Raw genomic sequence first — 16,896 nt, 5'->3', positions numbered from 1 at the left:
TGAAATTCCAGCATCTGCAGATTTCCTCATGTTTGCGCTATAGCTCCAGATCCTGTTTTATATAAAAGACGTGTTGCAGTTAAAACTAAATATGATCTTCTGTTAACATATCCAATTGAAACTCAACTTCTTAAAGATAAAACTCAATTTTACATTCACGGAGATAAATCAGGCAAAGTATTGGCCAACCAGTTAAAAACTTCCGTAGTTAAACGACAAATTAAAGAAATTTGCAAAACTAATGGTAATAGGACAACTGATTACTCTGAAATAAATGATACCTTTAGAGAATTCTATTCCAAACTTTATAGTTCTGATTCCCCTAAAGATAAGACTGTAATGAATAATTTTCTAGATCAATTAAATATCCCTGCACTTTCTGCAGATAATTGCAAACAGATGGATTAACCCATTTCTTATGAGGAAATTGCTGAGGCTATATGTTCATTACACTCGGGGAAGGCTCCGAGTCCAGATGGATATTCTAGAGAATTTTATAAGGCTTTTTCTTCATTAATTATACCTCAGTTACACTTAGTCTTTTTGGATTCTTTCAAATTGGGTAGTTTGCCTCAATCTTTTTATGAAGCTTCTATTTTGCTTATCCTAAAAAAGAACAAGGATCCAACTGAATGCTCTTCATATAGGCCAATTTCATTACTTAATTCTTTCTCAAGTTCTGGCTTGTAGGATTGAGAATATTTTACCTTCTATTATTTCTGATGATTAGACTGGATTTATTAAAAACGGACATTCCCATTTTAATATATGCCGTGTATTAAATGTTACTTACTCTCCTTCTCAGGAGATATCAGCATGTGTGATATCCTTAGATGCTGAGAAGGCCTTCGATCAGGTTGAATGGAATTATTTAGTTAAAACCTGAGAAAAACTTAATTTTGGACCAGATTTTATTCAATGGATTAAATTACTTTATTTATCTTCTTCTGCTCGGGTTCTTACTAATTTTCAAAATTCCAAACCATTTAAACTTCACCGCGGAACTAGACAAGGCTGTCCGTTGAGCCCTTTGCTTTTTGATTTAGCTCTAGAACCCCTTGTCATTGCTTTTCAAGAATCTAATGATATCTGTGGTATTTTAAGGAGAGGTATCACCCACAAAATCTCGCCTAACGCTGATGATATATTGCTTTTTATCTCTAATGTTGAGATCTTGTTATCTTGTGTACTTCCTTTACTCTCCCGTTTTAGCCAGTTTTCAGGATATAAATTGAACCTACATAAGAGTGAATTATTTCCTTTAAATAATTTGATATCAATTAATACTAATCTCCCTTTTAAAATTGTAAGGAATCACTTTACTTACTTGGGTGTAACAATCACTAAGAATTACAAGCACCTGTTTCAAGAAATTTTTCTTACTTTATTGAACCATGTAAAAAGGATATTATTAAATTGGTCACCTCTTTCAATATTGTTGATTGGACGAATTAATTCTATTGAAATGAATATTCTACCGAAATTTATATATCTTTTTCAGGTTTTACCTGTTTTTATTCCTAATGCCTTTTTTGACTCTCTTGAATCTATTTTATCCTCCTATATATGGAAAAATAAACGCCCTTGTTTAAATAAAGTTCATCTTCAAAAACCTAAAAAGTCTGGAGGGTTAGCCTTACCTAATTTTAGGTTTTATTACTGGGCAGTTAATATACGATATCTTACATTTTGGCTATATTATATTAATCGTGTAGACTGTCCGGTATGGGTTTCTTTAGAAGCTAATTCTGTTAATAAATTTTCTATTATTTCTTGGACCTTAATTTCCTTTATTTGTAAGTAAACTAACTGATAATTTAATAGTTAAACATACTCTGAGGATCTGGATACAATTTAGAAAACATTTGATTTATTGAGATTTTCCCTTTCTGGTCCCATTTATTCTAATTTTTTTAAACCCTCCATGACTGATTTAGTCTTTAAAGAATGGGACAGGTTGGGTATTAAATGCTTTTGGGATCTGTTTGTTGGAGGAATTTTTTTTTTCATTTGAGCAATTGTCAGCTAAATGTAGCCTACCCAAAACTCACTTTTTTAGATATCTACAAATCAGAGACTTTCTAAGATCTCAATTATGCACATTTCCTATAAGCTCAGATAAGAACTTACTAGACATAATTTTTAATTTGACACCTTTTTATAATGGTTCAATATCTAATATTTTTGGTATGATACTGGAGATCTGTAATGTTCCTTTAGACAAAATTAAGATTCTCTGGGAACAAGATTTACAGACATCAATATCTGAGGAAACTTGGAATGAAATTTTTAAACTGGTTAATACTTCATTGCTATGTGCCCGCCATTCCTTCATGCAATTTAAGGTGGTACATAGAGTCCATATGACTAAAGATAAGCTATCTCGTTTTTATTCAGATATATCTTCCTACTGTGACAGATGCAATAATGGAGAAGCTTCATTAATTCACATGTTTTGGACTTGTCCATGTCTTGAAAAATATTGGAAGGAAGTTTTTCAAACTTTTTCTTTTTACTTTTCAAAGTCAATTTTAAGCCTAATCCTCTGACGGCCCTATTCGGTATTGTTGCAGGATAAATATCAAGCTGAAGACATCTGATTTACATATTTTGGCGTTTAGTTCTCTTATAGCTAGGAGGGCGCTTTTGTTTAAATGAAAAGATGTTTCTCCTTCTACTCATGCTCAATGGTTATGCGACATTATGTCATTCCATTTAGAGAAAATTTGTTGTTCAATTTCTGAATCTCGTTAAGACTTTCAAACATTGTGGGGACCCTTTCTGAATTATTTTCAAAACTTTCAAAACCCTCAATTCATTGTTTAAATTTAGATGTTGGCTATTATTAATTTTTATTATACGAGAAGGTATTTTACCTTTTTTTCTCCTTAATAAACAGCTTCGGTCTTGGTAGGAGGTAGTCTCTTTTTGTAATAAATTAGTATACTTCAATATAACTTTGACTAAACTACATGAATACAGGGTAATGAGATTGTTGTTATGAATAGATATAATGTAATTGGTAGTTTTTTTTCAACCTTTATATGTACTTTCTTCTGCTCTGTATTCTTCTATGTAGAAACTAATAAAAATATTGAAAGAGAATAGCTGCAGCATCTGACAACTGGGTAACATTCTGTGTTGTCACAATCCCTTGCCTGTCATATCCTGTATTCCATTAAGTTGAATAACCAGCTCAGGGTTGCTGAGGAGGATAAAAGTGTCTGTTGAATGCAGTACAAGGCTGAAAAAGAGTTGCTGACATGGTGAAGTACTAACACAGGACTATATGAATGCTAAAAAAGTGAAAGCAGTGTGCTATAGATCGTGCTAAACTGATTGATAGCAGGAAACAAAGCTGGAGGTGAGCCAAACTTTGTTATTATTAATAGACAGTTAAGCCTATTCACCTAGATATTAAGTTGCATCCCCTACCCACCACCACATTGTCATTCTTTAGGAACACAACAGAGAGAAACCTGATATTGTTTGTCCATCCAAAATAAAGCAATCCATTGCAATGGCACATAAGAAGAGGGCCATTGGCTCATCATCAATCTTAAAAAGTTAGACAATTAGTCTGGCATCCCTGCACTACTTGCATTTTCTTTTACCTTTTGTGTTTATATACTGTTCTCTTAAACAAGTTGTTATCAAATTTACTTCTTCCGTCATATACTTCCTTTATTTAATGAGCTTCTTCATCTCTTGGTATCTTTTTTCCTCAGTTACTTTATATTTGCCTCTGGTTATTCACACTCCTGCTCTAAAAAAGGAACTCTGTACAAACTCCTTTGCTTTTTGCTTTCTATGATGCATCGGTTAAAAATTGGTGAAAATCAAAGGGGACATGTCAAATCTCTTTAACCTCCAAAAAAAAAAGTAGCGGCTCTGATGAGATTTCACTGATGAAGCTTCTACGTCATTGGACCAGGATAGTCTACTGGTGATGTTTTCTCCCAGGGACATGAAGCTCCACCATAGTTCTGTTGGTATAAGCAGGAGCATGTACATAAACGTTTAAACTGGGTCTTTCAGAGCAAGTGAGAGCCCAACTTCAAAGGAATGCACAAATCTCAGGAAACTCAGGAGCAGCAAAACAGAGCCACGGTCAGTCAGAGCAAGCAAATAAATGTATCTGCAGTTACTTCAAATAAGCAAAAGGTATTTATAAGGTTAATTTTCTATCCCTTTAGAACTATAGAGTTGTACAGTATAAAAACAGGCCCTTCAGCCCACTGTTTATATGACAACCATCTGTACTAATCCCACTTGCCTGCATTAATTCCATATCACTCTGTGCTTGCTTATTCAAGTATCAGTCCAGATTAGTCTTAAATATTTTTGCTTGTTCTACCTCACCACTCCCCTGGTACAGTAGCTCATTTCAGATGCCACCTACTCTTTGTGTGTAAAATTTATCGTTCAGATAGCCTTTGAATCTCACTTTAAGCCTATGCCTTCTAGTTGTAGACAGACACACCATGTGAAACAGATACTGGCCATCTAGCTGAAATCTTTCAAGTCACGCACTATATTACATGAGCACATACCAGTATTCCATTATTGTCCCTGGGTTAGAATCCAAGAATATGTGAACTCATTTCATTGTAGAAGCACTCTCTCCAGATGAACTGCAGTGCTTGCAAAATAAACCAGTCCACCATAGCCTTTTCTGAGTCAACTAAGGATGTGTAATAAGTGTGGCCTTTGGCTGTAACACCCACGTCCTGTGAATTAACTAAAAAAAATCTTGCATCGATACACATTCTCACGAAATGCAGGCGTACAAAGTTCACTGATTACCTGCATATAAGCATTCTCTTTTGCATGCATACATACAATCACTGCCAAAAAAAACCCACTCAGGTCTAAATGTATTGAAAAAAAATCTTTTAAATGTTACCCTAATGTGTAGTCTTATTTTTCAGGTGACAAAAGGTCTTGCCAAACAGACTGAATTGAACGATTTTCTACTGGATGTTTCCAAGTAGGTGATTAATATCTTTAATATGAAAAATTAATTTTTTGTAGGTAGTGTTAGTTTGCATTCACTGCAATTCATTATATTACAAAGCATAACAGATCTAAATTAGGATACCCAAGATCAAACTGTGTTAATGAAATTATGGTTTCAGGTAGACATTAAGGTGCAAGGCAGGCTGAGAGGTCAAGGACCTATCTTAAGGGACCATTAAATAGTCTTATAACAATGGGATACAAGCTTTCCTTGAGCCTGGTGGTATGTGCTCTTGTATCTTCTGCCTGATGGAAGGGGGGAGAAGAGAGATTGTTGGGGCCTTTATGTTGTCTGATACATTGAGGCAGTGAGAAGTGTAGACAGGGCCCAAAGAAGAGAGGCTGGTTTCTGTGATGTGCTGAGCTGTGTCTACAGCTCTCTGCAGTTCTTGCAGTCAGAGGCAGAGCAGACGCTATAGCAAGCCGTGATGGTGGATCAGAAGGCCTGTTCCTATGCTATGCTATTCTATATTCTAAGTGAAATCATAGGCGTCTAATATGTTGAAACACCTAGTTTTAAACTGCATATTCAGTTGTAGTACTGGTTTGGTGCTTGCTAAGTGGACTTCGTTCAAAAGCAAGAACAGGTTAATCCAGAATAAATGTAAATCACTGAGTGGTGTAAATAACTGTTACTATTCGCTTTCCCCCCGCCCCCATACAGAACCTACTTTGATAATATACTGGCAATAGATTCACTACTTGAACACATTATGGTGAGTACCTATCTATACAGCTGGAAGAATCTAGATTTTAGCAGTGGTGTTCAACTGAAAGAAGTTGAAGAAATGGAAGTATGATTTGCCCTTTTTTTAAAATTAACTTGCTTTCCTTTCAGAATGGAAGACAAGTCCTTGGCATTCTGCTCCTGTTGCATTTGCTCATGCCACCCATTCATGATTGTATTGCATATCCATTTACTTAAATGTTTAAAGATGTTGTTTAGAGATGGATACAAGATTGAAAAATTATTGTTAACTATGGAAATTCAGTGCCAGTTGTAGGTTATAGTAGAAGAAACGGAGATGTTGCATTTTTAAAGAAGTCTCTGATAAATATTAAAGCTTATTGAAATGTAAATGTTCAGGATCAGAGTGTTGTCTTGACATTTTGTAATTCGTAACAGCGTGATGTATTTGAAGATAGTGAAACTCCTTAACTGTGATGTTATCTTTGTCTAAATTCTTAAGAAACAAACAGACTCAGTGTTTAAATAGATAGATAGATGTACTTTATTGATCCCGAGGGAAATTGGGTTTCGTTACAGCCACACCAACCAAGAATAGAGCATAAATATAGCAATACAAAAACCACAAACAATCAAACAACAAAATGCAAACTATGCCAGATGGAAAATAAGTCCAGGACCAGTCTTTTGGCTCAGGGTGTCTGACCCTCCACGGGAGGAGCTGCAAGTTCGATGGCCACAGGCAGGAACGACCTCTCGTGCCGCCCAGTGTTGTATCTCGGTGGAATATGGCTGAAGTCCAACAGTAAAAAGTTCAATATCCGGTCTACAAACACGTTCCTGGATCGTAATATGACCCGGATTGCACCATCCGTTGTTAACCAGAACAGTAAGCACCCAACTCCTTTACGTTTACCGCTCTCAGTGCACTTCCGGTCAGCCCGAACGGTCTGGAAGCCGTCCATGGAAAAGTTTTGATCGGGTATGTCCTCGTGCAGCCCCTTTCCAGTGAAACACATAACACTACACTCCCGAAAAGTTCTCTGATGCCTGGCTAGCGCCATGAACTCGTCCATTTTATTACCCACCGAACTTGTCTTCTCCATAAGTCTCTGTTGTCGCGACCCGGTCCTCTTTCCTTGCCTTTGTGATCCCCCTCTGCATCCTCTGTGTGTTTTCCTCCAGATTTCAGCAGGGGTGTCCGCCGCTCTGCTCGCTAAACCGGCTGGCATAAGTGCAAGCAACTGGTCCCTAGAATAAACAATGCGACCATGCTTCTGTCCCACTAAATGACCATAAACCTAGTTTAGTTAAGAATGCCTATTGTAAGACTACTTGCAATAAGGCAGAGTGAAGATTTTATGTTGCTAATGATACAGTAAGCCAAGGTATATTTATAATCTTTTGACATTATGAATGTTTTCAGCTGATTGGGGAGCTGCCAATTCCTTCTGATTGTCGCCCATGGAGCTTTTCCTTTGTTGTCGCATGTCCCTTACTATAGCCTTTTAGTAGGAAGCTGATCGGTGACGTCCAACTTCGTGTGACCCCTGCAATTATGCTCTGTCCTCCAGATTCTCTGGACAGTTAGTGGAGCTCCAAACAATGGGTTACCTTACTGTCAGAATAATTATTTTAATAACTATTTAATTACTATTTAATTATTTATGGTGCAACTGTAACAAAAACCAATTTCCCCCGGGATCACTAAAGTATGACTATGACTATGATTTTGAATGTTTGTGAATGAACAGCATAGAAAGCTGGGCTTCCTTGGCACATGGGAGTCCCAGGATTCTGCTCAGTTATGTAGATGTAAATTAGCATTAGAACCATAGAACCATAGAACATTACAGCACAGAAACAGGCCTTTTGGCCCTTCTTGGCTGTGCCGAACCAGTTTTCTGCCCAGTCCCACTGACCTCTCATCCGTGTACCTATCCAAGTTTTTCTTAAATGTTAAAAGTGAGCCTGCATTTACCACTTCATCTGGCAGCTAGGTAATTATCTATGCAGCTATATTAGCTTTTAATAAAAGATCCAGTCCAATTCAAAATATATTGGTTGCCAATACATCCAGTTGATTTTACATTTATGCTTGTGATATTAACGTCAATAAATCTACAGCAATAGTTGTTGCAACAGCTTGATGTTAAAGAAACATGATAATTATATTAAATGCCAATACCTATTTTACTTTTTAAATCTTTTTATTGAATAAGTATACAAAAAGGTAAGCCATATAGACACTAATACACTGTTAGAATATAATAAAATTACAGAAGATATTAATACAAAAAAAATACTACAAACAATATAATTTAAACATAACATACCAAGGTAACATAACAGTATACTAATTTTTATATATATATCAATAGAGAAAAGGAAAAAAAAAACCCCTCAAAAAAACCCACCGTGCAACTAACTAAAAGCAAAGCAAAGCAATGGGCTAACTTGAAACCAAACAGAGTTAAACTTAAAATCATGTCCTCAATCCCGACCTCCATTAAAAACAGTAAAAAAAAACAAGAAGGGTATATATTACATTAAATGAAAATATTGAATAAAAGATCTCCAAGTCTGTTCAAATTTAAATGAGGAGTCATAAAGATTGCTTCTAATTTTCTCCAAATTCAAACATAATATCGTCTGAGAAAACCAAAAAAAGGTAGTTGGAGCATTAAGCTCTTTCCAATGTTGTAAGATACATCTTTTCACCATTAAAGTAAGAAATGCAATCATTCTACAGGCTGAAGGGGAAAGATTACTGGAAATTTTAGGTAGTCCAAAGATAGCAGTAATAGGGTGAGGAGAGATATCTATGTTCAATACCTTGGAGATAATATTAAAAATGTCTCTCCAAAAAGTTTCCAAAGTAGGGCAAGACCAAAACATATGAGTTAAAGAGGCTATCTGCCCCGGACATCTATCACAAAAAGGATTAATATGAGAATAAAAACGCGCTAACTTATCTTTGGACATATGTGCTCTATGAACAACTTTAAATTGAATTACGGAATGTTTAGCACAGATAGAGGAAGTATTGACTAATTGTAAAATCTGCCCCCAGTCATCCACGGAAATGGTAAACCCCAATTCCTGTTCCCAATCTACCCTAATCTTATCAAATGGAGCTTTCCTAAGTTTCATAATAATATTATAAATCATAGCCGATGCACCTTTCTGACATGGATTAAGGTTAATTATAGTATCTAAAATGTATGTAGGAGGAAGCATTGGAAAGGAAGAAAGTATGGTACTTAGGAAATTTCTAACTTGTAGATATCTAAAAAATTGTATTCTTAATAAGTTATATTTATTAGATAATTGTTCAAAAGACATAAGGGAACCATCTAAAAATAAATCCAAAAACCGTGAAATACCCTTAGTCTTCCAAATTTGAAAAGCACGATCTGTAAAAGAGGGAGGAAAAAATACGTTACCTAAAATAGGAATCGCTAACCCAAATTGATTAAGATCAAAAAATTTTCTGAATTGAAACCAAATATGTAAGGTATATTTAACTATCGGGTTAGACACCTGTTTAAGGCGTTTCAAATCAAAAGGAAGAGAGGAACCTAAAACAGAGCCAAGTGTAAAACCCTGAACAGATTGTAATTCCAATGCTACCCATTTAGGAATGGATAGTATATCCTGGTCAAGTAACCAGAATTTCATATGTCGAATATTAATTGCCCAATAATAAAATCTAAAGTTAGGTAATGCTAAGCCTCCATCTCTCTTAGCTTTCTGTAAATGTATTTTACCCAGTCTTGGGTTTTTATTCTGCCAAATAAATGAAGAAATTTTAGAGTCAACTTTGTCAAAAAAAGATTTTGGAACAAAGATTGGTAATGCCTGAAATATATATAAAAATTTTGGCAAAAAAAACATCTTAACTGCATTAATACGACCAATCAAAGTTAAATATAAAGGAAACCATTTAGATGAAAGTCGAATAATATGGTCTATTAATGGTAAAAAGTTAGTCTTAAATAAATCCTTGTATTTACAAGTAATTTTAATCCCAAGTTATGAAAAATAATTATTAATCAATTTAAATGGAAATTTATAATATAAGGGAAGTTGTTTATTAATCGGAAAGAGTTCACTCTTACTAAGATTTAATTTATAACCTGAAAAAAGACCAAATTGTGCTAATAGCTCTAAAACAGCTGGGATGGATTTTTGAGGATTAGAAATATATAAAAGTAAATCATCAGCATAGAGTGATATTTTATGGGACTTTAGGCCCCGAGTTATCCCAGTAATATTTGGAGATTCTCGAATGGCAATTGCAAGAGGTTCTAATGCAATGGAAAAAAGGTGAACTTAAAGAGTTAGTACGGACCGAGGCCACAGGAGAATGATATAACAGTTTAATCCAGGATATAAATTTCGAGCTAAAATTAAACATTTCAAGCACCTTAAATAAATAAGGCCATTCTACTCTATCAAAAGCTTTCTCAGCACCTAAAGAGATAACACACTCAGGAACAGTTTGTGAGGGAGTATAAACGATATTTAACAGTGTGCGAATATTATAAAAAGAGTAACGACCTCTAATAAAACCCGTTTGGTCTTCCGAAATAATAGAAGGAAGTACTTTTTCTAATCTATTTGCTAATAACTTAGAAAAAACTTTAGAATCAACATTTAATAAAGATATTGGTCTATAAGATGCACATTGAGCAGGATCTTTATCCTTCTTTAATATTAGAGAAATTGACGCTCTATTGAAAGATTCAGGAAGTTTACCAAGTTTTAATGAAGCCTCAAAAACCCTACAGAGCCAAGGGATTAATGAAGGAGCAAAACATTTATAAAATTCTACGGTAAACCCATCAGGGCCAGGAGCTTTCCCCAAATTCATAGAGAAAATAACATTCTTAATCTCATCCATGGTAATGGGAGTATCTAACATAGAAGACATATCCTGTGAAATCTCAGAGAAGTCTAAATTATCTAAAAAATCATTCATATATTTAGAATCTCGAGGAGACTCTGATTGATATAAGGAAGAGTGAAAATCACAGAAGGTTTGATTAATCCCCACATGATCAAGTATCAGTCGATCATTTTGGTTATAAATCTGATTAATTTGAGATTTAGCATAATTAGACTTCAATTGATTAGCCAACAATTTGCCAATTTTGTCACTGTGTACATAAAATTCACTTCTTGTTTTCTTTAATTGGTTTACAATCGAGGACGAGAGTAATAAACTGTGTTCCATTTGAAGTTCAGTTCTTTGTTTATATAACTCCTCAGAAGGAGCTATAACATATTTCTTATCAATTTCCTTAATCTTGTCCACAATTACCAACTCCTCCTGCTTCAGCTTCTTCCTTAAAGCAGCAGAATACGAGATAATCTGACCATGAATATAAGCTTTAAAAGTGTCCCAAAGAATGTTAACAGAAATATCCTCTGTATAGTTAATTGTAAAAAAAAGATCAATCTGTTCATTCATAAAGTTAACAAAGTCCGAGTCCTGAAGCAACAGCGAATTAAAACGCCATTGTCTATTATTTTGTATATTGGCCAGAATTTTAATAGAAAGCTTAAGTGGAGCATGATCCGAAATGGTTATAGAGTCATAATCACATTTAATCACTGAGGAAATAAGACGAGAATCAATAAAGAAATAACCAATTCTTGAATAGGAATGATGAACATGTGAAAAAAAAGAAAAATCTTTTTCCTGAGGATGCAAAAAAACGCCAAATGTCCGTCGACCCAGAATCAGAAAGGAATGAATTAATCAAAGTTGCAGATTTATTAGGTAAGGTCCGTAGAGGAGCCGAACGGTCCAAAGCTGGAGACAAACAGGTATTAAGATCTCCGCCCCAGATCAATGAAAACTCATTCAAATTCGGAAACTGATTAAATAATGATTTATAAAATTCCGGACAGTCCATATTAGGAGCATAAACATTAACCAAAACTACTTTTTTATTAAATAGTAAACCACTAACCAATAGAAATCTACCATTCGGATCAGAAATAATATCATGTTGTATAAAAGTAACTGAGGAGTCTATAAAAATAGAGACGCCTCGAATCTTAGCATTGGAGTTCGAATGAAACTGTTGTTCCTTCCAGAATTTAAAAAAACGTAGTCTGTCCCCCCTCCGCACATGGGTCTCTTGTAAAAATAAAATTTGTGCTTTAAGTCTCCAGAACACTTTAAAAACTTTTTTCCTTTTAATAGGATGATTAAGACCATTAGTATTCCAGGAGACAAAATTAATAATAAACTCCATAAACCCTAAAGTCAGCCCGCAACAAGGAGGATTGACGATAGGCTCGACCCACGAACCCGGAAAGGGAACAGAACATACAAGAGATACTGGGAAGAAGAACGCAACCAATACTTCAATAATGTATATAGCCCAAGAAGAAAGAAACTAAAACGTGAAGCCCCTCCCACCACCCCCCACCCCATGACCCCAAGGCTAAATCTAACGCAGACCAGCCGGAAAGAAGCAAGCACTAAAACTACCCCCATGACTTCCGGTATACGCTCCCTAAAAAAAAGTGTAAATATAAAAAAGATCAGCTGATTATAAAACAGTAAAAAAATAAAAAAAGATAACTCAATTAAAATAAACACGTAACAGAATAAAAGCCAGAAAATATAAAAAAACCGCAATAAACCCCAGACCCATGAGTAAACAAAACAACAAAAAAAATGAGATTATTAACATAAACTAGTTATAAAAACCTACAAAACAAAATAGATTTTTTAAAAAACTACAAAATTTAAGGCCACAAAGGAAATATGTAAAATGACGATGAGGAAGTAACCACCCAGAATCCCCTGGGAAAAAGAAAGAAATGACGCAGTTAGAAAGAAAGTTTAGCAACCATATTAAGTAATCAAAAATAAACTTTTCTGCCCAAATAGGGCAAAAAAAAAATTAAGACCAACAAATTCACAGCCTCCGATCAACGGGGCTAGTTAAAATATTACGATTAAGATGTTGAAGGTGAAAATTGATCCAGATAACTCTGGGCATCCGATGGAGATTCAAAAAAACGGAGGGCTCCATCCAGCGTACGAATCCTTAAACGTGCTGTGTAAAGCAGCGCTGGTTTTAAATCCATCTTGTAGAGTTCCGACATCACAGATCTGTAACGAACCCGTTGATCCCGGATTGGTTTACTGAAATCCTCCACGAATCGGAACTCAAGATCCAAAAAATCAATGAAACCTTTAGATCGAACGAATCGAAACAGTTTCTCCTTGTCTTGAAAGTAATGAAAACGTAAAATGACATGTCTAGGTTTATCTGACCTAGACGAGTATGATGGAACTCTGTGAACACGATCCAATAACGGTGGTTGGTCAGGAAATACAGTAGGAAATGCATCTTTTAAAAGTTGAGAAAAATACTTCATAGGGTTATCGGATTCAACAGCTTCACGCAGCCCAATCATTCGAAGATTCTGCCGTCGCATTCTAGATTCTAAGTCAGAGTTTTTAAGGTCAGAAAGTCGAGTTTCTTCTTCATTACATTAATTGTTTCTTCGATTTTCTCCATCTTGAGCTCACTTTGTTGCGTGGATTTTTGAAGATCAGATATAGCCGACTGATGTTCCGTAATAGATATCTGTATCTTCTCGATTGAATCGGCAACTTTCTGGAAACTAGTTGAAATTTCCGCACGAATCAGCTCCGTAACAGAGGTTGAAATTTCCCTTTGAGTTAGCTCCGATATAGCTTTCAAAGTCACCGGTGGTTAAGTCGGAGGGAAATCAGTACCTTTCGGTCTAACCGAAGGTTTGCCATCCTTCCCGTTTTTTCCATTCTTAGACATAGCAGACCTTAAACGCATCCAATTATCGGAGAGCCCAATTTATTTCAAAGTATTGTAAAAGTTGATGCCTTAATGGTTAATTAAAATATAGCTGATCATAAGAAGAAAAACTCAGAGGTAATGGAGCGAGTCAAGAACGCAACTTCACTCCATGAGCGCTACCGGAAGTCCCCCCCAATACCTATTTTAATATGCTTAATTTTGCATATCTATATAACTAAACTATATAAACAAATTTGAAATTTGCAGAAAAGTGTGTGGAGATCATATGAAAACACTATATATAAAGCTTCAGTTGGGCTACAGCTAAGAGTACTGCATATTGCACTGGTTGTCACTCCACAGAAAGGGCAGATGAGATTAATGAGGATATTCCCAGGGCTGGAAAGACTTACTAGTCTGAGGCTGATTTCTCTGTAATAAAGGCAAATTGAGGGGAATTTAATGGGAATTCTGAGAAACCAAGATACAGTGAATCTTAATTGAAACATACTGACTTAAAGTACTAGTGAAAACAATTTAAGAAAATTCTGGTTATTTTACCTGAAGAGCAGTAGGTGTTCAGAACCCTCCACTTGATAGGGTGAATGAAGCAAATGTGTTAAGGTGTATCTGAATGAGTACTTGAAACCATGGGGTACAGGGCTATTGGCAAAGAGTTGGGAATAGTGTATAAATAACTACTTTGCTGGTACATATGTGATTGGGTGAATGACAGTAACGTGCAGTCAAAGTGAGCAGTGTCTACCTTATGAAATAAACCATTAAAATGTAAGTGATTGCAATGTCATTTTATATAATACATACGATTTTTGGAAGAAATTATCAAGATTAATTGACTAATTTTAAACTATAAAAAGAACATAAAAATGGTGCCGTGCTATATTTTTGTCCCTATCATTGAATTTGGTTCCAATGCGCATGACCATTCCTCATGAGTGCTTACTTTAGTCATGAGTTAAGTAAGCACAAGCTACCACTGCCTGCCTGCCTTCCTGTAAAATTGCATGAGAATGCAAAGCGCTGGTAAGACTGCACTTGGATTATTATCTACAGTTCTGGTTACCACACTGTAGGATGTAGCAGCAGGATGTGCCAGGTATGGAGGGCTGTATTGATGAGAGGCTGGTTTCTTCTCTCTGGAATGTTGGATGCTCAGAAATCACCTCTAAGGAGATAGATAAAATTGAGTGGCATATATAGGATCTGTTCTAAGTGCAGTTCCAATGCCATATTTAACTTTGCTGATGATACCACTATCATTGATCGAATCAAAGGTGGTGAGAAATCAGCATATGGGAGGGGGGTTGAAAATCTGGCTGAGTGGTGCCTCAACAACAACCTCTCGTTCAAAGTCAGCAAGACCAAGGAGCTGTACGGTGACTTCAGGAGAAGGAAACCAGAGGCCATGAGCCAGTTCTCATCATGGGATCAGAGGTGGAGAGGATCAGCAACTTTAAATTCCTTGGTGTTATTTCAGAGGATCTGTCCTGGGCCCAGCATGTAAGTGCCATTCCAGAGAAAGCACGGCAGTGCCTGTACTTGAATGGAAAATCCCATAAAAAGGAGTAGATGCAGCCCAGTCCGTCACAGATAAAACCCTTCCCACCATCGAGCACATCTACACAAGAAAGCAGCATCCATCGTCCGTGACCTTTACCATGCAGGTAATGCTGTCTTCTGGCTGCAGTCATCAAGAACGTGGTAGAGAACCTCAGGATGCAAGCCACTAGATTCAGGAACACCTTTTACTTCTCAACCAACAGCCTCTTGAACTTTACTTGCCTCATCACTAAACTGTTCCCACAACTTATGGACTCACTTTCAAGTACTCTTCATCGCATGTTCGATATTTATTGCTTTTTCTTTTCTTTTTGTATTTGCAGTTTGTTGTCTTTTGCACATTGATTGTTTGTCTGCCCTATTGGGGGTGGTCTTTCATTAACTGTGAATACCTGCAAGAAAATGTATCTCGGGATTGTATATGGTGACATGTATGTACTTTGATAATAAAACTACTTTGAACTTTGAATCTTTATCCTGGGTAGGGGAGTCTAAATGAAAAGTTATGGTTGCAGACTTGGGCTGAAATATATATTGTTTATCCAAGTAGTTAGCATAGGCCTACTGGAAACAATATACAGTGGCAGTACTGCAGCTGGGGATAACAGTCTTCAAGTATAGACATGCAGTTCATTATAGGAACAGATAACAAATATGACATACAAAATGTTAAGGGACTCATGCCAAGGCTTAACTCTGAATGTATTTTAACTTCTTAAAAGATTGCCATAAGATATTAATTTCATCATGAAGCAAGCTTTCAGTACCATTGAAATTGAAAGAAGTATTTGTACTGACATGTTTTAGTCAGCATAAACAGGGAAGAGTCTCATCTTATGGAACTGGTGAGTGGCTGCTACAGGTGCCATGAATGTCTTTGGATTCCATGGTTATAAATGCAGCTGGCATAGAGTACATTGTTGAAAAATCACGAAGCCTGTTTCATGTACAGTACATACATATTTGCTGTCCCTGTCCTGTCCATGTTATTTCTCCTTTCATTGAATCTATGATAGCTCTCGCCTGTCTCAGTGTGTCTGTCTCCAAGACAGGACCCTCATTGTCTGGGTACACCAAGAAATCTGCAGGAAGCTGCACTCCCTCGGTCTCATGCACCTGAAGCTCACTTCTCTTTGCTCTCTCTTTCACGTTCTGCACTTGTAATGTACATCACTCCTCCAGTCATGGGCAAGGGCAGTCTAATTATGTGTCCACTAGCATTTTGCATTGCTGGCCCCCTAACAGTGCTGTTGTGTACACCTGTGGGTGACCAGTGCTGGCAATGGGGGCTGCTGCCAGCTGTTTGTCTGATCTGCATGTTGTCCTCACCAGCTGTACAGTCAGATCGGACAAGGAGGGCACTGCTGTGGTTTCTGCCTGTTTTGGTGAGTAGTTCTCACAACTTCCTCTCTCTTCAGGACACTGCCTCCAACCGTGGCCTGAGAGACCACAGCTGTGACAAATCATTTTCTTTGCTCCTCTGCGTCTGCTCTGGAACTCCCTGCTGGCACACAAAGCAAATGCTCTGCTTCTTCAGAGCACCTACATCCACTACAGCCATTTTATGATTCCTCTTATTTCTCGAGCTATTTCCCTGGCCCATGAAACTACTGTGGAGAAGGTGGATGCCATCATTATCCCCAAGTCTAATACCTGCTGGTGGGCTGAGCTCAGCCCTTCCTTGAGCATTTTCAGGAAGACTGGATCATCCCTCCCTGGATTGCCCAGCCCTGAGTTTTCCTGATAGGCCCTGGATTTTTACTCTGCCTAATCCATGGCAGATTCATTGGCTTTCTGAAC

General features: G+C 36.6%; 1 protein-coding gene across 1 annotated transcript in view; it reads left to right on the top strand.

Annotated features, from left to right (window-relative positions):
* The window catches only part of pde10a (phosphodiesterase 10A), a 258,340-nt gene that overhangs the window by 136,468 nt on the left and 104,976 nt on the right, over positions 1-16,896 (top strand). The window contains 2 exon segments of the mRNA XM_063055068.1: positions 4,932-4,990; positions 5,684-5,735. Coding sequence (XP_062911138.1) covers positions 4,932-4,990; positions 5,684-5,735 — 111 coding nt within the window.

Source organism: Mobula hypostoma, chromosome 8 (genome assembly GCF_963921235.1).
Source record: "Mobula hypostoma chromosome 8, sMobHyp1.1, whole genome shotgun sequence".
Taxonomy (NCBI): Eukaryota; Metazoa; Chordata; class Chondrichthyes; order Myliobatiformes; family Myliobatidae; genus Mobula; species Mobula hypostoma.
Note: the sequence above shows the minus strand (reverse complement) of the source record. Positions and strands in the feature narration are given on the sequence as shown.